Source organism: Nematolebias whitei, chromosome 1, assembly GCF_014905685.2.
Source record: "Nematolebias whitei isolate Nwh7 chromosome 1, NemWhi1, whole genome shotgun sequence".
NCBI classification, from domain to species: Eukaryota; Metazoa; Chordata; class Actinopteri; order Cyprinodontiformes; family Rivulidae; genus Nematolebias; species Nematolebias whitei.
The window spans coordinates 43,022,352-43,047,301 of record NC_056498.1 but is presented as its reverse complement, the minus strand read 5'-3'; the positions used below and the strand labels follow the sequence as shown (position 1 = coordinate 43,047,301).

General features: G+C 44.3%; 1 protein-coding gene across 1 annotated transcript in view; it reads left to right on the top strand.

The window, feature by feature from the left end:
* Positions 1-719: 719 nt before the first annotated feature.
* LOC119419221 overlaps positions 720-24,950 on the top strand; it is a 28,298-nt gene continuing 4,067 nt past the window's right edge. The window contains exons 1-13 of the mRNA XM_037686566.1: positions 720-864; positions 1,157-1,248; positions 3,192-3,410; positions 4,164-4,275; positions 4,396-4,525; positions 10,901-11,138; positions 11,315-11,471; positions 11,570-11,645; positions 11,756-11,818; positions 11,932-12,125; positions 12,214-12,348; positions 12,430-12,614; positions 12,783-12,934. Coding sequence (XP_037542494.1) covers positions 720-864; positions 1,157-1,248; positions 3,192-3,410; positions 4,164-4,275; positions 4,396-4,525; positions 10,901-11,138; positions 11,315-11,471; positions 11,570-11,645; positions 11,756-11,818; positions 11,932-12,125; positions 12,214-12,348; positions 12,430-12,614; positions 12,783-12,934 — 1,898 coding nt within the window. The remainder of the gene's footprint in view (positions 865-1,156; positions 1,249-3,191; positions 3,411-4,163; positions 4,276-4,395; positions 4,526-10,900; positions 11,139-11,314; positions 11,472-11,569; positions 11,646-11,755; positions 11,819-11,931; positions 12,126-12,213; positions 12,349-12,429; positions 12,615-12,782; positions 12,935-24,950) is intronic.

Here is a 24,950-nt window from a genome sequence, read left to right as displayed (position 1 = left end):
TGTTTATACTTTTTAGTACATGTTTATACTTTTTAGTACATGTTTATGCTTTTTAGTACATGTTTATACTTTTTAGTACATGTTTATACTTTTTAGTACTTGTTAATACGTTTTAGTACGTGTTAATATGTTTTATTACGTGTTAATACGTTTTAGTACGTGTTAATACGTTTTAGTACGTGTTAATACTTTTTAGTATGTGTTAATACTTTTTAGTACGTGTTAATACGTTTTAGTACGTGTTAATATGTTTTAGTACATGTTAATACTTTTTTGTACATGTTTATACTTTTTAGTATGTGTTTATACTTTTTAGTACGTGTTAATACGTTTTAGTACGTGTTAATATGTTTTAGTACATGTTAATACGTTTTAGTACATGTTAATACTTTTTTGTACATGTTTATACTTTTTAGTATGTGTTAATACGTTTTAGTACATGATAATACTTTTTAGTACGTGTTAATACTTTTTAGTACATGTTAATACGTTTTAGTACATGTTAATACGTTTTAGTACATGTTAATACGTTTTAGTACATGTTAATACTTCTAACTTGTGAATTTGATATTTTATCAGAATTTCACTGTAACTCTTTTCTACCTCCTCCTCTTTGCTCTTCATCTGTCATGGGGACACACTTTTCTCCACCATAGGACCTGAAATGATAATTAAAGTTGCCTATGTGACCCCTCAGATCCTAAATAGAATCGCTTGAAATGAGCTTCCTCTGCAGCCAGGCCATGGTTAAGGTGAGGAGCACTGTCATCCAGGAGAAACCTTGGAGGAAATTCTACTCCTCCTATGTGGAAGGAGTCAGCTTGAGGAGGTGGAAACATCCGATCAGAATACCTCCCTACAGAGGTTTTATGGACCCTTCCCACTAAAAGGTGATCCATTGGCAGACTGAGAACTTCCTGGAGGGGTTGAGCATCTTCTCTGGCCTGGGAACACCTCTGGAACTCAGAAGGAGCTGGACTGTGTCTTTAGGTTTAGTGTCTGGAGGTCCTTCTTGAACCTGTTGTACAGGAAACTGCAACCATGATTATGTCTGAAAAGATCGTGTGCTTGTCCAAACGGCTGACAGACTGCATTTCTCATGTCTCATGTGTCTTCATGTGTCTTCATGTGTCTTCGTGTGTCTTCATGTGTTCAGGTGAGGCTGCAGTGAGAACTGAAGAGTCTTCAGAGTTCGACATCAGCGCATGTCCCATCATGTTTTATGGACAGAAGTATGAACAGTTATATGTGAGTAAAGCTTTGGAATCTTCAGGATATTTCCATCTCTTTCCATTTTCTGTCACTATTATTGTTGGGTCTATCAGGGGGAGTGGTGGTGCAGAGGTTAGAGAAGGTGGGTCTGTGATTGGAAGGTTGCCGGTTCAACTCCCCGGATCAACAACATCAAAATATTCATTCAACCTTTATTTATACAGGTTAGTCCCAAAATAAGGGTGGGAAAGGTGAAGCACCCACACCTGCCTCCACCCTCATTTGCTCCACTCTGGGCCCATGAGCAAGGCCCTTCACCCCCACCATCTGCTCCCCCGGGTGCTCTATGTCAGCTCTCTGCTCCACATAGAGGGCTGTGGTTGTGTCAGGAAGGACGTCCGGAGTAAAAACAATCACCAAGTCTTTGTGCAAGTTAGTTCTCTATGAAGACCCCTGAAGAAGGAGTAGCTGCAAGAAGAAGAAGAAGAAAAAATATTGTTGTGTCTATCGTTGTTAAAAATGATGATTGGACTGAAGACATGACTTAGGCCCTCTTTTTAGGGAAATCAAGTTTCCCTAAAATCATCTGGACTATAATGGGTCTTGCAGGTAGGTAGATTGATTACGGTGACATTATTTACATGAACGCTCCTACAAGAACCTGCAGATGTTGGATGCTGCAGATGTTGGATGCTGCAGATGTTGGATGCTGCAGATGTTGGATGCTGTCTATCATGGTGCACTAAGATTCAGAACTGGCGGTAACTACCGTACCCACCACTGCTCCCAGTATTCACTGGTTAACTGGTCACCATTAACTTCACACAGACTCTCCCACTGGTACATCTTCATCTTTAAATCACTTCCTGGTCTGCTGCCTTCATACATCTCCTCCTACATGTGTCTGTGTGAGTGCAGCTACAGCGTGCGCTCTCAGGACATCATTACCTGCAGTGTTCCCTCAGTGAGGACTGAACTAGACAAAAGGACCTTCTCCTACTCCGCTCCTGTTTCCTGGAATATCTTGTAAAAACATCTGAAGCTCTCGACCTTTGACCTCTCTAAGTGGCTTCAAACATCTGTTCAGTTCCTGCAGATGTTCCTGTTTGTAGTTTTCTACATCACCTTATGATCTAGCTGGGTTTTTCCTTTTGACTGTCCTTTTTGGTTGCCATTTTATTTTAATTCAAACATCTAATAAGTTCATGGAAAAAAACAGCGTAGACATGTTCTTGTTATTATTTTGTTTTATTTCATTTCTTCTATTTACTTTTAATTTTATATGCTTTTATATGAGTTCAAGAATCTTCATTATCTCCGAGGGACGATTTGTTTCACAGTCAAGTAGAAACACAAAACACTGAGACGTTAAAGACAGTACAGAAGTCAGTGTTCATTGATTGTTGTTGTCTGTAGATCATCTGTGTTCTTTGTTAAATCAGTTCTCTGTTGTAAAAGAGTCCGTGAAGCTCGATGAGACTCACATGTTGAAATAATGGTTGAATGAATGAAACATTAAATGGTAAATGGACTGCACCTATACAGCTCCTTTCTATCTTATTTCAAGATGCTCAAAGCTCTTTACAACAATCTGTGCGTCATTTACCCGTTCATACAGCTCTATACTAGATCTCTACAAAGAAAAATGAACAAATCATTCTAAAGAGATTAATCAGAGCTTTATCACATTCATACAACGATGGGACACACATCAGAGGCAACGAGGGGTTCAGTGTCTTGCCCAGAGACACTTCGGCATGTGACTGCTGGTGGATTCGAACCCCCAACTCTCGCATTGGAGGACGACTGCTCTAACCACTGAGCCACAGCCGCCACATTACATATTTGAAGAAATGTATCTTTGTATGCCTGAGCTGCTCAGATTTTCAAACACATTTTTTACAGACTATTTGGTTTCATTTCATGTATTAAAAAATAACCTTTTGCCTTATGTTTGTTGTATGTTTCGGATCTTTCAGTTGAACTTGACAAACAACAACATCGTAATCTGTTTCAACGGCTTTTACAACCATCAGACCAGAGCCGACTGTTTGCTGGGGCCTAAAGTGGAGAAGGTGTATTTTGAGGTTCATGATAGATTTTCCTTGTTAGAAGAACAGATTCATGAGAATGTGCCACACATCAAGACGAGCATGACATGCTACGTGTACTTTGAACTGTGGCAGAACGACTCCGTGGTGAGTGATGTAGCAAGTCTTCTTCTTCTTCATTTTCTTATTATTTTTTGGCTTTTTCCTCTTCAGATGTCTCCACAATGAGTCCTCCTCCATCTCACTCTGTCCTCTGTCCTCACTCCATCTACCTCCATGTCCTCTCCAACTGCATCCATATATCTCCTCTGTCTTTTTCCTGGAAGCTGCATTTCTAACATCCTTCTACCAAAATAACACTGTCTCTCCTCTGGACATGTCCAAACCACTGTCCCTCCACTGGACATGTCCAAACCATCTCAGTGTGTTCTCTCTAACTTCATCTCCCAGTTGTTCAACCTGTGCTGTACCTCTGATGATCTCATTCCTGATCTTCTCCATCCTTGTCTCTCCTAAGAAGAACCTCAACATCTTCATTTCTGCTACTTCCAGTTCTGTCTCCTATCTTTTTGTCCATGTCTCTGTCTCCAGACCATACAACATAGCTGGTCTCACCACTGTTTTGCAAACTTGAGTGATGTAGCAAGTGAATTTGAATATTGCTGCAGCTGTACATGTTTCTGAGCATGGAAATTATTGTGTGTTCACCGTTTGTAGGCTCAGTTGTCTTTAACGAGTTTTGGGAGACAAGCAGCTCTGAAGTTGAATCTTCTTTTATCGGCGACTGTGGTAAGCGTTTGTGTTTCATAGATCCATAACAGCTAAATGGACAATTTGAATTTAGTCTAAATTTAGTCATTTCTGCTCAATGGTTCTGTCTCGGCTTGTTTGTTTCTGTAGGCTGTTTACGTTCTAGTTGATGATAGCGTTGTTGATACGCTGACCGTTACAAACCCCAGTGATTATGTTTACAACGCTGCCTACGCAGATATAAGTGGCTGCAGGCACTCAGGTCAGTAAACTGCTGGATCCAAGTACTAAAGTACAATATCTGAGTGTTTTTATTTGTGTGGACAGAAAATACTTTAACATTTTTTTTGGTTTTAAACTAACACTTTCTCTCCATCCTCAGGGCTGGTATATAAAGCGGGTGCAGTGGTGTACTCTGTTCCTGAAACCTGTTTCAGTTTCATCTGTAGTGAGACTGCAGTCCTTCAAAATTCCAGCTGTGGGCCTCTGGAGCTTTGTCAAGGCAATGGCATGTAAATACATCCACTTTAGATATTTAGGGGAAATGCTGTGATCAAACTTGCACTAGATGGGAGATTAACAATTTGTCTGTTAAGGGATATTTCACTGGAGCTGCAAACTGTTTTTCATCCATCTATCAATCTATTTATACATCCATCCATCTCATTTTTTTTGCTTATAAGTAGTTGGGTCATAAAAAGGAAAAATCATTCAACCTTTATTTAGACAGGTAAATCCCATTGAGCCTCGAGGACTCATTTACAAGAGAGACCTGATTTCAACAAAGAAAGATGACAACAATGGACAACAGCAACAACAATAAACAATTATAAAAAGTCATACTGCAGTTTTTTTTTGTTTTGTTTTTTTACAAATAGGATGGCTAAAAGGAAAAGGTAACAAAAAAACATTCTAAGGCAAATGTAGAAAACTAAAAACAGGAACATGTCTGCATTGGTCCCTGCCAGGAGTCCAACAGATTCTTAAAGCCACTTAGAGAGGTCAAAGGTCGAGAGCTTCAGCTCTTTTTACAAGATATTCCAGGAAACAGGAGCAGAGTAGGAGAAGGTCCTTTTGCCTAGTTCAGTCCTCACTGAGGGAACACTGCAGGTAATGATGTCCTGAGAGCGCACGCTGTAGCTGCACTCACTCAGAGACATGTAGGAGGAGATGTATGAAGGCAGCAGACCAGGAAGTGATTTAAAGATGAAAATGTACCAGTGTACCAAAATAAGACAAAAGAGATAACCCATAAGGGAAACACAGACAAATATATACCAAACAACCCTTTCCAAATCTTCTTGGGGGATCTCACGGTGTTCAAGGCTAAAGAGGATATATCCTTCCAGCAAGTTCTGGATATGCTTATGGGTCCTCTGCCATTGAGATGTTCCCACAAATCCTCCACAGTGTGGTGCCAAGGAGGCAGAGGAGAAGTGGCTCTTTTTTAAACCACCCAGATGTTGAAGGTCCTCACCCTTTCACTAAGCCTGAGATCAGCCTTAACGCAGAGGGATCTTATTTTTACCACTTGTATTTTGACTATTGTTTTTAGGTTACAATCCATATCGGTGAAGGTAGGGACACAGGTTGACCTGTAAAGCTTTGCTTATTGGCTCAGCTCTTTCTTCACCAAGAAAGACCAGAACAACGCCCACACTATTACAGATTAGGTCCAGATCTGACGGTCCATCTTCTGCCCCATCTCACCACTTCTTCTTCTTCTTCTTTCGGCTTTTCCCTCTTCAGGGGTCGCCACAGCAAGTCATCCTCCTCCACCTCACTCTGTCCTCTGCATCCTCTGTCCTCACTCCAACTACCTTCATGTCCTCTCTAACTGCATCCATATATCTCCTCTTTGGCCTTCCTCTTTGTCTTTTTCCTGGCAGCTGCATTTCTAACATCCTTCTACCAATATATACACTATCCCTCCTCTTGACATGTCCAAACCATCTCAGTCTGGCCTCCCTAACCTTATCTCCCAGTTGTTCAACCTGGGCTGTACCTCTGATTATCTCATTCATAATCTTATCCAGCCTTGTCACTCCTAAGGAGAACCTTAGCATCTTCATTTCTGCCACTTCCAGTTTTTCTCCTGTCTTTTTTTCAATTCAACTTTCTCCAGACCATACAAAATAGCTGGTCTCACCACTGTCTTGTAAACTTTTCCTTTGACCTTTGCTGACACCCTTTTGGCACAAATCACTCCTAAAACTTTTCTCCATCCACTCCAACCTGCCTGGACTCTCTTTTTCACTTCTTTACCACATTCCCCATTTTCCTGGACAGTGGACCCCAAGTACTTTTTTTTCATTCAACCTTTATTTAGACAGGTAATCCCATTGAGCCCCGAGGACTAAGGTGCAGGACTTCAAGTCCTGCACCTTTGTGACCTCTGCTCCTTGTAGCCTCACTGTTCTACCATCCTCCCTCTCATTTACACACATGGACTCTGTCTTACTACGGCTGACTTTCATTCCTCTTCTTTCAAGTACGTACCTCCACGTCTCCAAGTTCTCTTCCACCTGTTCCCTGTTCTCACCACAGATCACAATGTCATTTGCAAACATCATCGTCCATGGGAATTTTTGCCTGACCTCATCTATTAGTCGGTCCATCACCAGAGCAAACAAGAAGGGGCTCAGAGCCGATCCTTGATGCAATCCCACCTCCACCTTGAAGCCATTTGTCACTCCTACAGCACATCTCACCACTGTCCTGCTGTCCTCATACATGTCCTGCTGTCCTCATACATGTCCTGCTGTCCTCATACATGTCCTGCTGTCCTCATACATGTCCTGCTGTCCTCATACATGTCCTGTAGCAGTCTAACATACTTTTCTGCCACTCCAGATTTCCTTATGCAATACCACACCTCCTCCGTCGGCACTCTGTCATATGCTTTTTCTAAATCCACAAAGACACAATGGAGTTCTTTCTGACCTTCTCTGTACTTCTCCATCAGCATTATCAAAGCAAAGATGGATCTGTGGAGCTCTTTCTTGGCATGAAACCATACTGCTGCTCACAGATAGTCACCTCTCTTCTAAGTCTTGCTTCCACAATCTCTCCCATATCTTCATGGTGTGGCTCATCAACTTAATTCCCCTGTAGTTTCTCCGGGCCTGTGGTGTGGGGCTTTAGGGATGCATTAGTGTGCTGGGCCGGCCCTTAGCTGCTGCTCCCTGCTGCTGTGACCCCCAGCCTGAGGCCGGCTTGCGGTCACTGTCGGGCGGGTGGGGCGCATGGATGGCCCGACAGAGGCTCTGTCAGGCTGTCTCTGTGTGCCATTTTATGTCTCAGGTTGGGTTTTAGGTGGTCCCCTCTCTTGGATCAGTTTTGGCCCCCCATTTGGTGTGTCATGCTCCCCTCTGGTGGTGGGCCCCCCTGCTGCCAGTGCATTGGCGGCTCTCAGCAGCTGGGGCTGGGTGGTGGGGTGTGCGCGGGCCTGCCCTGGTGGCTGCCTGTGGGGGCCTGGGTGCCCTGGCTCTGTCGGGCCTCTGTTGGGAGTTGTATGACCTTGGGACTCGGGGCTTGGTGTCCATGGCTGGATCCACTCTGGAGGGGCGGGTTGCCGGCAGAACCTGTTGACTTGTTGCTACAGCCTCCTGGGGTTTCTGCATTGTGGTGGCTGGGGATTGCCCGGGGCTTCCCTTTGCTTCTCTGTCTGTGGGGTGTGGGTGTCCCTGTTGGGGGACTCCCAGAGTTCCGGGCTTGGGGACCGTTGTGTGTCTGTGGTTCTGGTCTTCCCTGTGTTACCTTCGTGTCCTGTGGGGACAGGTTTATGGGTTCCCACATCCACTATTGAACATTTTTATAGAGAAACCTTATAGTGATAAGCATGCTCACACAGGTGTTGAGATTCAGGCGTTTATCAGATACACACTCAGTTGGGTTGTGGTGGCCATCAAATATATATTGTATTACCATGTACTGCATAAAATACTATCTAATGATGATATAAGTATCATTATATATGTTTGTTGTTGTGGTTACTTGGTTTTGTCGTTTTTTGTTTTTTTTTCTCTTTCCACAGGTCTAGAGTCAGACTTCAATGATGTTGATTTGTGTTCTCTTTATCCCTCTCTCTCTCTCCTCTATTCCTTTCTCCTTCTTTACATTTTAACTCTTCTCTCACTTTTCTGCTTTGTTATCTTCTTTGTTTTTTGTCCCCGTGTCCATTACATGTGGAACAAACCCAAAGCATATTCTAATACAATTTAATTTATATATCAAGTGGAGCTTTAAGGCCAGCCATAATGCTCTGCTTGTGAAAGTAAATCTGTTGGGCATCATTTTGACACCCAAACAATAATTCTAAGTGTCACAATGCCAGACAGGACAAGGGAAAAAATTAAAAAAATTAAAAAAATTAAATTCCCCTGTAGTTGCTACAACTCTGTACATCACCCTTGTTCTTAAAAATGGCCACCAGCACACTTCTCCTCTATTCCCGAGGCATTTTCTCACCCTCAAATATGTCATTGAATATTTGAGTCAAAAACCTCACTGTCATCTCTCCAAGACATTTCCAAACCTCCACTGGTCATCAGGTCCTACTGCCTTCCCTTTCATCATTCTTTTCAGAGCTTTCTGGACTTCACCCTCAGTAATCTTTCCCACTTTCTGGTCCACAGTTTCTATGACCTCTACTCTTCTTTCTCTTTCATTCTCTTCATTCATTAGCTCCTCAAAGTACTCCTTCCATCTTCCCGTCACACTCTCCTCACTTTTTAGAACATTACCATTCCTATCTTTAATAAGCCTAACCTGCTACACATCCTTTCCAGCCTGATCCCTTTGTCCTGCCAATCGGTACAAGTCCTTTTCATCCTTTTTAGTGTCCAGTCTCCCATACAACTCATTGTACGCCCTCTGCTTTGCCTTAGCTACCTCCCTCATTGCTCTACATCCCATCTCCTTATATTCCTGTCTCCTCTCTTCAGTCCTCTCTCTGTCATATTTCTTCTTGGCTAATCTCGTTCTTTGAACAGCATCCTGCACTTCACTATTCCACCACCAGGTTTCCTTATCATCCATTCTCTGTCCAGATGACACACCAAGTACCTTCCTACTAGTCTCTCTAATTACTGTTGCTGTAGTAGCCCAGTCATTTGGAAGCTCTTTCTTACCACTCAGAACCTTTAACAGCTCCTCTCTGAATTTCTCACAACATTCTTCCTTCTTCATCTTCCACCATTTGGTCTTCTACTCTGATTTTACCCTATTTCTGTTCTTCACAACAACAGTCATTCTACACACAACCATCCAATGCTGTCTGGCCACGCTCTCCCCTGCCACAACCTTACAGTCTCCAATCTCCCTCAGGTTTCCTCTTCCACACAGAATGTTGTCGACCTGCGTACTCCTTCATCCACTTTTATAGGTCACTCTATGTTCCTCCCTCTTTTGGAAATAGGTATTGACTATAGCCATTTCCATTCTCTTGGCAAAATCCACCACCATATGTCCTTCCTGGTTTCTTTCCTTGACACCAAACCTACCCATCACTTCCTCATTCCCTTTGTTTCCTTCACCAACACGTCCATTCAGGTCTGCTCCCATCACCACTCTCTCCTCCCTGGGAATACTCTCTATCATTTCATCCAGATCTTTACAAAATGTATCTTTCTCCTCCTCATCGCATCCAACCTGTGGAGCATAACCACTGACAATGTTTAGCATCAGACCTTCTACTTTTACCTTCAGGCACATCACCCTATCTGACACTCTTTTCACCTCTACTACATTCTTTGCCAACTCCTCCTTCAGGATCACCCCTACCCCATTTCTTTTTTCTATCCACACCATGGTAAAACAGTTTGAACCCTGCTCCAATGCTGCGAGCCTTGCTGCCCTTCCACTTGGTCTCTTGGACACATAAAACATCTACCTTCCTTCTCAGCATCATGTCAGCCAGCTCTCTACCTTTGCCTGTCATTGCCCCACATTTAGAGATGCAACCTTCAGTCCTACATTTTTCACTTTCCTCTACTCCCTCTGTCTCCTGACACGTTTCCCTCCTCATGGTCTTCAACTAACAGTAGCACAATTTCCACCGGCACCCTGTTTGTCAACAGCACCGGTAGCAGTCATTGTTAACCCGGGCCTTGACCGATCCGGTATGGTTTTACTTTGATGAACTTGCATTATGGTTTTGGCAAAAGTGTTTTACATCGGATGCCATTCCTGACACAACCCTCACCATTTACCCGGGCTTGGGACTGGCACAAGAGATACACTGGCTTGTGCTCCCTAGTGACTGGTTTTCTGCCCCATCTCACCATCATGTCTGAAAATGACTCTCAGGCACCTGAACCCATCCCAACCTGGAGGGTTGTATGAATAAAATGAACATTTCACCCTTTTTCACAGAAGAACCATGTCCTCAGAAGAAGCTGGCTGTCATCTCATCTGCTTCATATTTGGCTGTAAACTTCCCCAGTGTTAGCTGCAGCTGTGTCATTCTCCAGTCCTTCTGATTACAGCTCCTGGAAGCCACATCTTCAATGGATGCTTTGAACATGAATTATTCAGATTCCATGTCTCTGATCTTCTCTGGTACATACAATTAAAAATCCTGGAGGAGTGAGTTGAAGATATTATTAACAGACGCCTCTACCAAATGCTCCTGTCCAGGAGGCCTCCCCACCATCAGATTCAAGTCACTATCAGTTAGAAATCAGTTGAAGGCTCTCAATTTATTTTTACCCAAGTAGTGACTTGGGAAAGTGTTAAGGACCTGTCGTCTCTGTATTCAGTGGGGTTTCCTCTAATGTCACCATCGGGCCAACCTTTTATGTTTTCAGTGAGACATCTTGGACAGTACAGAGCTGTGACCCTCAGTAGCAGCTCATGGTGTTTGGGTGTGTTTCTGTCTCTATCAGCTGCTTGTTGGATGCCATTTGCACTGTGACGGGCCCTGCTGCCATCGACTTCTACGGCCGCTTGGACTTTGTACATGATCGGTGTGTGTACTCTCTGCTGAAGATTCCATCAGTCTCAAATTTCCAGATGCTTGCCAAATTCCAAGAGAGGCGTCGTAAAGATGTGAGCTTTCTGGACAGTGTGAAGCTGCAACTGAATGGCAGTTACATCCACCTGAAGCAAGGCGGCAGAGTTCTGGTGAGTCTGAGTGGACTTGGATCCAGAATGTGTCCTCTCATGTTTCCTCTCAGTGACATTAAGCAGCAGCTCTCTGATGCTGCTGAACTCAGTGGTTGTTGCTGTGAAAACAGCTTGTTTGTGTGTCTGGCATGTTGACCTCAGGGTTTCCTCCAATTTGTCTCTCTGCCATGCAGATAGATGAAACACCACTGAACTTCAACAGCTCCATTCAGATGAATCATGGTATGGAAATCTCTAAGGACCAAACTGGAGTCACTGTCAAAGTGTCTGTGTCCAACTTCACCATTTCTGTCTTCTTTGATGGCTACACCACACAGATCCACATTGAAGGTACAGTAAAATGACTGTTGTTGATGGGGGATGTAAACTCTGCTGTGCTCATCCAGTTTAAATCTTATGTGACTATTATGGTTTCTGAATGGGTCCAGGAACTGGTGGATCATCTCTGCAGGGATTATGCCAAAACAGCAGTGAAGCGAGGCTCCCTGAGTACAGCTCCACGAGGTAAGAGCTCCTCACTGACTGCTGCTCTGCTGCTGCTGGATGAATGGACTGCAGAGAAACTCTGGATGAACAAGCAAACAGTCCTGACCTTGTTGTGTGTCGCCCCCTAGCTGTGAGACGCTGTATAACGACACTGATGACAGATCCATAAACTGCACCAAGATGACTGAACGGTGAGCAGATACATCCAGAACATCTTTCCAAGCTTCACTCTGGTCTCTGTGGTAGATTACATGTTTAATACCTTTGTTATCTTCCATGTTGTCTGTTTCCTTGTGTGGAGCAGCTGTAACCTCCTGAAGGAGGCACCCTTCACTTCCTGTGACATCGACCCAGAGCCCTACATCACCGCCTGCACAGACACTTTGTCCAGGTATCCTGCAGTGGACGGTCTCAAGTGTCAGTTCCTGGAGGCCTATGCCAGAGCCTGCAGCCTGAAGTCCAACACCACACTGGAGGGCTGGAGGTCCAAGACTGAGTGTCGTAAGTCCTGCTTTCGTCCAACATCTGATATAAAGAAATCACTTGTTAATTCTTCAGAATAATTCATCAGTGTGTTCCTCTGCAGCTTCCCCTGAGGCCTTCTGTCAGGACAGGGCCTGCAGCGATCATGAGTTCTGTGGAAAGAAGAATGCTTGTGGAGAAACTCGTTGCTTCTGTCGGCCAATTTTTGCTTCCAAGTACAAAGAGAGTGACACTTTGGGTACGGCAGTTGTGATCACACCATTAAACTATTGGAGAAAATATTCTAACTTTGGTTCATTCTCAACATGGTGACCTTTAGGTAACCCGACCATCTGCAGGAGGAACGTGGCTTCACTCAGTCTGCTCGGGTGTCTCCTGGAGGATAAAGGCATTGATTACTCTGTCTTACACCTCAACGACCCAACCTGCAGGGGTCGGATGGATGAGGAAACTCACCTGGTGACTTTCAGCTTTAGAAGCAACAGATGTGGGACAGAAGTCACGGTGGGTTCTCAACATTTCATTTCTACAAGCAACTAAACGTCTTCTAGATCTCTTCTTGCTTCTTGTTTTTCTATTTTGAGGTCTTTGGTGACAGATTAATCTGACGTAATCTGTCATGTGAGCTTGTAAACCTATTTTGTAACACAGTCCTAATATTTTATCTTGTAGCTCAACGACAGCCGGATCATCTACTCGAACGCCATCACAAACAAGAACGACTTCTCTGACATGATCATTCACCATGACCCGGTCAGGATCGACTTCTCCTGCTACCTGAACCAGCCAGGCATCAAATCCATGGCCCTGACATACCAAGACATGTGTGTGGCTGCTGCTTCGCTTTATACACTTACAGCATTTCATGATTGATTGACTGATTGATTGATTGATTTGTTTAACAGAATGAACCCAGGAAGCCAGAACAACTCCACAGAGTCCTTGTCAAGTTCGCAACATAAATCCAGAATAAAGGAGAGTTATGAAGATACGTCAAGACAAGAAGATGTATAAAAGACATTAAATCTGAAAAGCAAAATGAAATGAAGCACAGGCTCAAGACAAGGGGAGACATGAATAAATGTATCATACTAAACTCAACATGTTGCTCCATGTTCTCCTTTGAAACCTTTAAGAGGCGTGAAGTCATGAGAAGAATGTGTTGATTTATTATTTGTGCTTTTGTCACCCCCGTCTCTCCAAAAGATCAGTTAAAGTTAATCCACAGAGACAAAATAAAGTCTCACATCAGTCAGCTTTTGACAACATCTGGGCTGAAAACCAAGCTGGCCAGATGTTATGCTACCATGTTTAAGAAACAGTCTTACAACATTATTTAAATAGATGTATTTATATTTTTGTATACATTAATATGAAGGAATGGTGAGTACTGTAACACAACAGAACGGTGTAATAAAGTAATATATTTAAGGATTGTCTCTATAGTTCTTCATCTTGCCATGAATATGTGTCAGTATGTGAGGGGTTAATTAAAGAAACAGTATTCCTTTTTTTTTTTTTTTTTTTTTTTTTTTGTGATGGCCTCCCTTCTCCCCTTACAGCCATCCTCTCCACACCATTATTATGAAATATTTATTATAGTGACTATCTAGTGTAGGTTTTTATTTTTTTTTTTATTTTTTTTTTTTTTTTAATAGGATAGAAAGAAAGAAAAGACAAAGTAAGACTCCAAAATATAAGAAATATATACAAATAGAGCACACGTCAAAACACCCGGCCACTGTCTGTTCACCTGCAAAGAACATGACAAAACACAGCAACAAAATACCTATGTATAAAGAACTTAAAATATTCATGGCTTTGCAGTAAGTTTCCATAAATATATATACCCATACCTACGCCTATATACATACATACATACATACATACATACACATGAATATACACTCACATACATATCTATATATCTACATATAAAGCCTACATAAACATCCCTGCTTCTATTTGTGTGTGATTGTGAGCATGCATAAGTGTATAAGGCTTCTCTAATAGAACATTTATTAGTAACTGTGAAGCAGCAGAGACCCGACCCCCAAGACCAGAGGCAGACGAAAAAGGGGGGACCAGAGCCCAAGACCCCAGGAGGGACCCCGACCGCGGAGCCCCCAGAGCCACCCACACAGGACGAACCACTCACCCACCCCCCAGAACGGACCACAGGGGAGAACCGGAAGATCCCCACCAGCAACCACATACAGTGACCCCCCGGGGCCAACAGCGACAAACTCATAGGCCTCCGTCGGCACCCGCCGCACCGATGTAGGTCCAGGTCCAGGCACCGAGGCCCAGGCACCGAGGACTCACACCACCCAGGCCAAGGCCTGACAGGGCCAGAGGACCCGAGCCCCACCAGGCAGACACCAGGCCGAGCCGACACACGCCCAAGCGCCCAGCCCCCGATACCAAGGGCCCCAAGCGCGCCGGCAGGCAAGGGCACACCCCACCAGGGGGCCGCGCGATAGGGGCGCGATGCCAAGCACCCCCAGTTGTATCAAAGAGGGGGCAGTCCGAGTCTCGGCCTAACAAAAACCCATTCATACACATACACAATCACACAATCCCAACCTCAATCTCACATTCACTCACTCAAAGACATACAATAACGATACATTTCATTCTTATTCCCGATACACACTCTATACCCCCCAGGTCCAAGACATGTACCCGCCCTCTACAGGGGGCAGCCCATGCCCAAACCCAGGAGGTAAACCCATTCATTCTTGAGCGGAGAAGAGCCAATACTCCAGACCCGGCCCAGGCCATGCCCCGCCGACAGGACACCCCCCCACCATGAAGAGGACACGCCACCGACCACCCCCACACACCGCCAACAACCAAGCACGCACCCCCAGCCGACCGCCCGCCAGGCCCCGGCAGCCACCCCGGCCAGCGGGCCAACCATGGCACCCAAGAGCCAAGCTCAGGGGGTCCAAACAACCCCAGGGAGAGCACAGCGCCAGCACCGCCCATGGCAACCCCCAGACCCTGAACCCCCACATAATCCTGGTCAACACCCGACGGCCTGCCCTTCTCCCGGACCCCACCCCCGGAATGGCAGTCAGGGAACTAGGTGGGTAGGAAGAGGAGAAAAAAATAAATAAATAAATAAAAATAAGACCCCGACACATACACCCCCACCCCTAGATGTGCTGTTGATGTGTGTTGTTGTATAGTGCCATTAAAAAGGAAAGAAACAGTATTCCAACACGTGTCTGTCCCATTAACACAGTGGCTTCTGATGCAGCCACTTCCCTGCATGCTCATATCGGGAGGGACCAAAAGGATCGTTAACGTGTAACAAAGTTAAATCAGGTCCTCTGGACATTATTGTTGATAAATGAAGTGCAGAATGGAGAGTCACACATGTTGGACATATTTGCATCTATTTTATGTATTTAAATGGAGGCATGTTGGGGAGGTATGCGCGCTCAGTTTCATGCTAGTCAGGATAAATGAAAAAAGTGTGTAAAACATTAAAGTGCATGGTTTGATGACTCAGTGAAATGTTTCGGTCCAGAGATACTCAAACTCACCCCTTCCTTCCACATTGGCCCTTTCACACGTGTATTTAATTTCTATTTAAATTACAATTCAATTCAATTCAATTCAAAAATACTTTATTAATCCCAGAGGGAAATTATTTGTTGTTGTAACTCGTTATCCTCATTTCATTAAGCGATGTTATAGATGCTGATGGCTGTAGGCAGGAAGGATCTTTTGTAAAGGTCCATCCCTCAGTGGATCCTAAGAAACTGACTGCAGATGCCGTCCGATCCGTCCACCCAGACTCGGCTGGCCTCTCGGTTCCCCCGGGCTGTAGGACCGTCCAAATGCTTGGCAGAACTCCTCCCAGTGCAATGGCCACTCCTCCCAGCAGCCTGCCAAGCTCCTCATCACTGCAGACAGCCAGCTGTAGGTGCCAAGGGATGATCCTGTCCTTCTGCTGCCATGAGCCGTGTTTCATGCTAGTTCCAGGATCTCAGTGGTCAGGCACTCAAGCACAGCTGGCAGGTAGATGAGAATGCATCCACAGAACATCCTTTTCAACTCATTTGAGATTTGGGGCTGTGGTTGAGATAATATTTGAGCTTTTGAGATGTTAATCAGCTGTTGTTGTTGTGGAAAACTGCCTTGTTGTCATGCATCATGATACTTGATGTCCAGGACTCTGTGGTCTACACTCATCTCCAGGCCAGCGGTCACTCGTTCGGGGATGAAGATGTTCACATCCTGGACAGAGAGGAATGATGGTTTGAGAGATGAGTAAAGGAGGCCATCTTTGTGAAAAGAAATCGTCCATCATTAAACAGGGGTGAAGCTTCCGGGTTCAACTGTCCCCCTCTTACAATGCTGTAATTGCTAGTATCACTCAGCCCTCTGTGAATAGTCTAATCCCTGGTAAGGTCTATTCAGGGGTACTGGAGAAGCGATTCTGATCATTCATCAAACCTCAGATCCAGGAGGAACAATGCAGGTTCCGTCCTGGCCGTGGAACACTGGATCAGCTCTTTACCCTCACTAGGGTCCTCGAGGGATCATAGGAGTTTGCCCATCCAGTCTACATGTGTTTTGTGGACTTGGAGAAGGCATTCAAGTGTGTTCCTCGGGGTACACTATGGAGGATGCTCCGTGAGTATGGGATTGGGGACCCATTCTTATGGGCTGTTCAGTCCCTATACAAGCGGTGAGAGTTTTTTGTTTGCATTGCCGGTAGTAAGCCGAACCCCTTCAAGGTGTGAGTTGGACTTCACTAGGGCTGCCCATTGTCACTGATTATGTTCAAAACTTTTATGAACAGAAATTCTCAGTGCTGCCAGGGGGCGGAGGGTTTCTGGTTCAGTGGCCTCAGGATTCCATCTCTGCTCTTTGCAGATGATGTGGTCCTGTTGGTGTCATCGTGCCGTGATCTTCAGCTCTCACTGGAGAGGTTCGTAGCCGATTGTGAAGCAGCTGGGATGAGAATCAGCACTTCCAAATCTGAGGCCATGGTCCTGAACCAGAAAAGGGTGGATTGCTCTCTTCAGATCGAGGGTATGGTTCTGCCTCAATTGGAGTAGTTCCAGTGTCTCAGGGTTTTGTTCACAAGTGAGGGAAGAATGGAGTATGAGATTGGCAGACAGATTGGTGCAGCGTCTGCAGTATTGCAATCTCTGTACTGGTCTATTGTGGGGAAGAGAGAGCTGAGCTGTAAGGCAAAGCTCTGTTTACCGGTCCGTCTATGTTCCTACCCTCACCTATGGTCACGAGCTCTGGGTAGTGACTGAAAGAATGATATTGTGGTTACAGGAGGTTGAAATGAGTTTCCTCTGCAGTGTCGTTGGATTCTCCTTTAGAGATAGAGTGAGAAGTTCAGTTATCAGGAGAGACTCAGAGTAGAACCGCTGCTCCTCCAGATCCAGAGGAGCCTGTTGAGATGGTTATGGCATCTGGCAAAGTTGTCCCCTCAACACCTCCATAGGGAGGTGCTTCAGGCATGTCTGACTGTGAGGAGACCCCAGGGAACACCCAGGACATGCTGGAGGGACTATGTCTCTTGGTTGGCCTGGTAATTATTTGGGGTCCTCCCAGAAGAGATGGAAGAGGTGGCTGTGGAAAGAGATGTCTGGACCTCCCTGCTCAAGCTGATGCCCTCAAGACCCGACTTCAGAACAAAAGGAAGATGATGGATGGATGTAAATAAAAAAATTGTACAATACACACGATTGTGGACTGTACAGCAATATCACTGTACAGAACTCTTATGGTTGTGACAACATTAATGACAAAAAAATCATAATTCAGACAGGCGACACAGTTTTATAGTTTTTTTTTCATTCAGCCTGCAACTGCACTGTAATTGCCACTCATAAGGACTACATTTCCCTCAAATCAATGCTGTGCTGTACTGTAGTGCCTCAGGGTGATGTTTTATGCCAAACAGTATTTTTGTAAAGTGAAGTCATGATGACTGAACCGGCCTTTCAAATGTAAAATTTAATTCATGTCACATGGAAAAGTTTTTTAAAGAAAATTCAACTTTACAAATGTGATTCAAAGAAAGTGTAAATCATGTGATGACATTTCTCTTTAAGAAACAGATCGTTGACCCAGTGACACGGGCACCGAATGGCTGTCAGCTATGTTTTCCCGGCCGCTGAATGGCTGTTAAAGTACAAGACGTCGGTTTAACTGCCCTCTTTTTCAACTGGACTTCTTATTCCTAAACATTCTGTATGTTCCAAAGTTTCTGGCTGAAACGCTAGTGGAAGATGCTGACGATTAAAGAGAAAGTATAACTTCTAGATAAGCTTAAAGATGGCTGTACCTACGTGGATGTTGTCTGCCTTTATGGCATGATGGTTAAGATGGAAGCTGCACTGATCATGTGGTTTAATGAGTTAAGGAAAACCCATCACTATGGATACCAACACCATCTGGACAAAGGTTAAACAACTTTACGATCGTCCTGGAGCTGCAGGAGGAAGCAGACATGGCAAAATAAATGGGGGTGGGGGGACACAGACCCGAAGCTGGACCTTTGACCACCTGGTTCAAACACCGAACCAATTGCATTCAGTGCCAGCAAGGGGTGGTTCGACAATTTTCAAAAGCGATTTGGATTATTAAGCATTTCTCTGCCTGGAGAGGCTGCGATCGCTGACAGCAGGAGTGGAGGAGTTTGTTAACACGGCGTTCAAACATCTGATCGCTATGAGTGCATTAAAGCCTCAAACAAGGCTTTAATGTGGACGGAATGGGCCTGTTCTGGAAAAGGATGCCAACTCACATATTTATTATGAAGGATGAAGCCAAAGCATCTTCATAACTTAGAGAACTTTACTAATTGTCTTTTTTATGTACAGTATGTGAATGTTTCTGTTCAGTGCCCTGAGACAACTTTGCTGTGATTTGGCACTACATAAATAAACTGAAAGGAACTGAATTGAATCACCTTCATCCTCATCACTGAACAGATAATTCTTCATCTCCATCTCTTGACCTCTCTTCAAGAGGGCCACCTGCATCATGAAGGACCCCACTCATCATTAGTGAGCCAAGATTAGCCAAGATGGCCACGCTCAGAGCAATTGCAGCTTCACAGGCTCCCGGTACTACCCCAGTTTTTAGAAGTTTTGATACTGACTCTGGGCCTGACTCCGCACGATTTATGCGTGTGAACTATAGCCGAACCAAACTGATGAGAATAGGAAAGGATTTGCCACGAAATATAGCAGAAATCAGCAACAAACTCAAAACTACGCTTGGTAGAATGCAGATCTTAAAGTCATCTACCTGGAAGCTGCAGCAGAGGCGTTCCAACGGGCAGAAGAGGAAGTATTAAGTGCATAACAGATTATAAAGGAAGGAGCGAACAATGTCCCAAAGACCCATCTCTGCCTGATACACCCAACAAGTTATATGCATGCTTTGAAGACCCGAACAGACCACCCAGCACCAGACTCACCTCACCACCAGATGAAGAGCATCTCAATGTGACCTCAGCCAAAGTAAGGAGTACTTTCAGGAGGTCTAAAAAAGTGAAATCTGGTCCTCTGGACATTCAAAAAACAAAACAAAACAAAGCAAATCAACAAAAAACATGTAGAAACGTTTCTTCTTTCATCCAAGAGACTTCCTCAGTCTGAGGTGCTGTATTCAGCTCAGTCTCTTAAATAGCACCTTCTCAGAGTGGATCAACCAGTTTGCTGCTGACAACCAAAACCAGCTGATCACATGATCAAGAAGGACCATCAGCCTAACAATGGATCATTAGCACCTGATGGCTGTTTACTATTCACAGAGGGCTGAGTGATACTAGCAATCACAGCATTGTAAGAGGGGGACAGTTGAACATGTAGGCCTCCACCACTCATCTCCAGGCCAGAGGTCACTCTTTCAGGGATGAAGATGTTCACATCCTGGACAGAGAGGAACGATGGTTTGAGAGAGGAGTAAAGGAGGCCATCTTTGTGAAAAGAAATCGTCCATCATTAAACAGGGGCGGAGCCTCCTGGTTCAACTGTCCCCCTCTTACAATGCTGTGATTGCTAGTATCACTCAGCCCTCTGTGAATAGTAAACAGCCATCAGGTGCTAATGATCCATTGTTAGGCTGATGGTCCTTCTTGAGCATGTGATCAGCTGGTTCTGGTTGTCAGCAGCAAACTGGTTGATCCACTCTGAGAAGGTGCTATTTATAAGACTAAGCTGAATACAGCACCTCAGACTGAAGAAGTCCTTCGGATGAAAGACGAAATGTTTCTACATTTTTTTGTTGTTTTGCTTTGTTTTGGTTTTTTTTTTTTTTTTTTTTTTTTTTTTTGAATGTCCAGAGGACCAGATTTAACTTTTTTAGATTTTTCTACCTGGATTATTGAGCATGCATCAGGAGTACTTTCAGGAGGATTAATCCGCACAAGGCAACCGGCCCAGACAACATCCCCGGAAAAGTGTTGAAGGAATGTGCTGATCAGCTCTGTGAGGTGCTGGCAGACATCTTTAACACCTCACTTACCCTGGAGACAGTTCCCACCTGCCTGAAGACTGCCACCATCATCCCAGTCCCAAAAAGCTCTACAGTGCCTGGTCTGAATGAAGCCCCCAGTATACTGCCGCTTACGTCCATATGCAGAGGTACGAGCGTACCCCCCAGGGCATGTCCATGCAAAGCTCAATTTTTACGACCGCGTACTCGATGTCGCACAATAAACTGCCCGGCGACGGACTGTTTAGTTTGTGACACCAATGTATTAATTTCCCTTCTTCATCTCTGATCTGGCCTTTTCTTTTGTTTTTTGCCAAGAGGCTCTTCTTTAATCTCTTCCTCCTCCGTTGACTCCATGACTGAAATGGTGAGAAATGGAGGAATTTGTCACGAGCCAATTAAACTCAGGTCCAGCGTGGCTGCGGGAGGGTCTGGAGATTTCCTGGTGGGCTGGTCTGATGTGTGGACTGTAGAGCCAGCGCTCCCTGTTTTTTATTTTATTTTATTTTTTAGACCTTTTTATTAACAACATATAAACACAGCACACCGCTGTGGCTGCCAGCACTCTTTTTTCCCCCCCCGACTTGTCAATCAATCCAGTAGGCGTGTCAGCAAATGACCAATCGGCAACCTCAATTTGTCCCGAAAGTAAACGCCCCTTGTCTGTGAAGCTGCTCTGCAGCTTCTCGGGGTGGACGCTGGAGTATTATGTCTGAACCCTCTGCGTACAGCACACGCATACGTACGCGTGGATGGATGTACGCGGCAGCATACTGGGGGCTTGACTATCGGCCAGTGGCCCTCATCCCGATAGTCGCTAAATGCTTCAAAAAACTGGTCATGACTCAGATAAAAAAAAATCATCAACGAGGACCCTCATCAGTATGCATACCGTGAGAATTGATCAACAGACGATGCCATCTCCTCTGTGGTCCACACTGTGCTCAACCACTTGCAGCAGAAGAACTCTTATGTACATATGCTCTTTGTGGACTTCACATCCGCCTTCAACACCATGATCCCCCAAACCCTGATGGACAAACTATCCACACTAGGACTAAGCCCCTCCATCTGCAACTGGGTACTAGACTTCTTAACAAACAGACCACAGTTAGTGAGGATCCACAACCTCTCCTCCTCCACCATAACCCTCAGCACTGGCTCTCCTCAGGGATGTGTGTTCAGCCCCCTCCTGTTTACTCTGCTCACGTATGATTGTGCAGCTACCCATCCAGGCTGTCACATTGTAAAGTTTGCAGATGATACAGCGGTGGTGGGATGCATCACAAACAATGATGAGTCCAGCTACAGGCAAGAGGTGGAACACCTGGAGAGCTGGTGCAGAGAGAATAACCTTCACATCAATGTGAAGAAGACAAAGGAGATGATGGTGGACTTCAGAAGGAACAAAAACACCTACACCCCCCTGAACATAAGAGGATCTGTGGTGGAAGTGGTCTCCAGCTACAAGTACTTGGGTGTACACATGAATGACAACCTCAGCTGGAGCAACAACACCACCAGCCTGATGAAGAAAGATCATCAGAGACTCTACTTCCTCAGACGACTGAGACGAGCTGGTCTGGAAGCTCAGTCCTCACCTCCTTCTACAGGTGTGCAGTGGAGAGCATCCTGTGCTCCAGCATCAACGTGTGGCATGGAGGCTGCACAGCTGCAGAAAGAAAAGCTTTGCAGAGAGTGGTGAAGGCTGCACAGAAATCTGTTGGAATCAGTCTCCCCACCATCACAGACATCTACACCTCCAGATGCAGGAAGAGGGCCACCTGCATCATGAAGGACCACACTCACACAGCACACACATTTTTACCCCGCTCCCCTCAGGAAGGAGGTTGAGGAGCATTAAGTGTAGAACCACTAGACTGAGGAACAGCTTCTACCCTGAGGCTGTTAGACTCATGGATCTCTAACCAGAATAATCACTGTGAAAAATCACATCATGTTGCTGCTGATCTGTTTCATGTTTCTGCTGATCTGTTTCATGTTGCTGCTGATATTTCATTGTTGCTGCTGATCTGTTTCATGTTGCTGCTGATCTGTTTCATGTTTCTGCTGATCTGTTTCATTGTTGCTTCTGATCTGTTTCATGTTGCTGCTGATGTTTCATTGTTGCTGCTGATCTATTTCATGTTGCTGTGTTCATTCATACTCATCTGCTCACACAGACTCATGTTCATGCTGCTGTTTGGCGTATTGTGTTTATTGTTTTTATGCTGTTAGTGTTTAGCATATTTTTACCTGATGCTTATCTTAGCTCATATCTTAGATCTTATTACTGTTTTCCTTTTACATTTTGTATGTAACTGGGACTCTGTGTTGTTCCACCACATGTGCTGTGAATGACATTAAAGAATCTCTGAATCATCTTCATCTTGTCTGTTGAGTACCCATTTAGATTAATATCTTTTAAAAGGTTTAAGAGTTTAGAAAATTGTTAAGAACATTGCAAGAGTGTGGGAAGGATTTTAAACACTTATATATATATATATATATATATATATATATATATATACATATATATGTGTATACTAAATAAACATAACGTCCCTACTTTGCAGAATTTCAGTTACTGCGGGGTTGGGGTGGGGCTCGGAACCGAACCCCTGCAATAAATGAGGGACTACTGTACTAAAAACAGGAACATGTCTGTATCAATTTTTGCCATGAACTTAACAGAACAGTTGTGTATCTGCACCCTCCAAACATTTCATCCAACAGACCAGTGACAGGACAACACTTTGAACAGCTGTACCACAAGTTACGCAATGATTCCACTTCCTGTTTTTTTCTGCAGCTCATGAGTGACAGGTGCCTGGAATCCTCCAACCTTCCCCTCCAAGCCTGAAAGAACACGAACATCCTTCTGTCCAGGGACCACAGTATTCAGGAGAAATCAAACATTCACCTCCTCCCCTCTTTCACACATCCTTACTTCCTTGTTCAGTGACCTCACCTGCAAATCAAACACCTTTTTATCCTGTGTCTTTGAGTCTTTTGGTTCTTGGAGCATCAAACTCTGGTGCAACAAGAAATGTTGCTGAAAAATGTCATTAAACTAGTGGTGGTTGAGATCAAGTTAAAAATGAGTATTCCTAGACACTAACTATAAAACTCGGCATGCCTTTGCCACTGGGCAATAAAAAATGTGTTTCAATGAGTATCAGATGTTTGATAGATGACTCGAAAGATGTAATAATTACGTTTAGCTAATGTGGTGAAACTGGATGAATTGATTTTTGATGACATTAAACAACGTGTGATTCAGAACATTGCAGCACACTCGCCTTGTTTCTGGTTCAGTTACATTCCACCACAATGCCAGCGATCTAATTATATTAATTATTCTTTGAAATGAAAGGCCGGTGCAGCTAAGAACGTTTTTGTTAAATCTGATACTCTAATGGATGGGAGTGCCCCAGGTCTTTATTTCAGATGCATCTAAGCTCAATTCCTCCTCCTTTCTAGTCAAGTTAAATATATAGAGACGAGCAGCAGAGTCCACCTCAGAGACACCAGTAGACAAGTCAGTCCAACATCTTCAGCATCATCAAAGAGCCTCCTGAACAGCAGGCTTCATCATTCTCATCCTCTGGTAGGAGGTAAGACCAGCTACACATCTGCCCAGAGTTAGAGGCGTTTTTGACTTTCTGAGCGCTTTATGTGGCTGTAAGGGATCGTTTCAGCACGGATCGTGTGACTACAATGTTCTTTTTCTTATGTTTTGGCTTCAATAGAAACAATAATAATAATAATAATAATAACAATAATAACAATAATAACAATAATAACTATTATAACAATAATAATAATAATAACATTATTATTATTATTATTATTATTATTATTATTATTATTATTAGTGGGCAGCATGGCAGATCATTTTCTAGACCTGTTGCCCCTTAGTGAGAAGGTTGCCAGGTCAAATCCCAGTCCAGGGAACTTTCTGGGAGTTTGCATGTTCTCTCCGTGCTGCGTGGGTTTTCTCCAGGTACTCCAGTTTCCTCCCACAGACCAAAAACATGCATGTTGGACTGATGGTAACTCTAAATTATCACTAACTGTCCTTGTGATGGACTGAGACCTGTCCAGGCGTCCCTGTGATGAACTGGAGACCTGTCCAGGTGTCCCTGTGATGGACTGAGACCTGTCCAGGTGTCCCTGTGATGAACTGGAGACCTGTCCAGGTGTCCCTGTGATGGACTGAGACCTGTCCAGGTGTCCCTGTGATGGACTGAGACCTGTCCAGGTGTCCCTGTGATGAACTGGAGACCTGTCCAGGTGTCCCTGTGATGAACTGGAGACCTGTCCAGGTGTCCCTGTGATGAACTGGAGACCTGT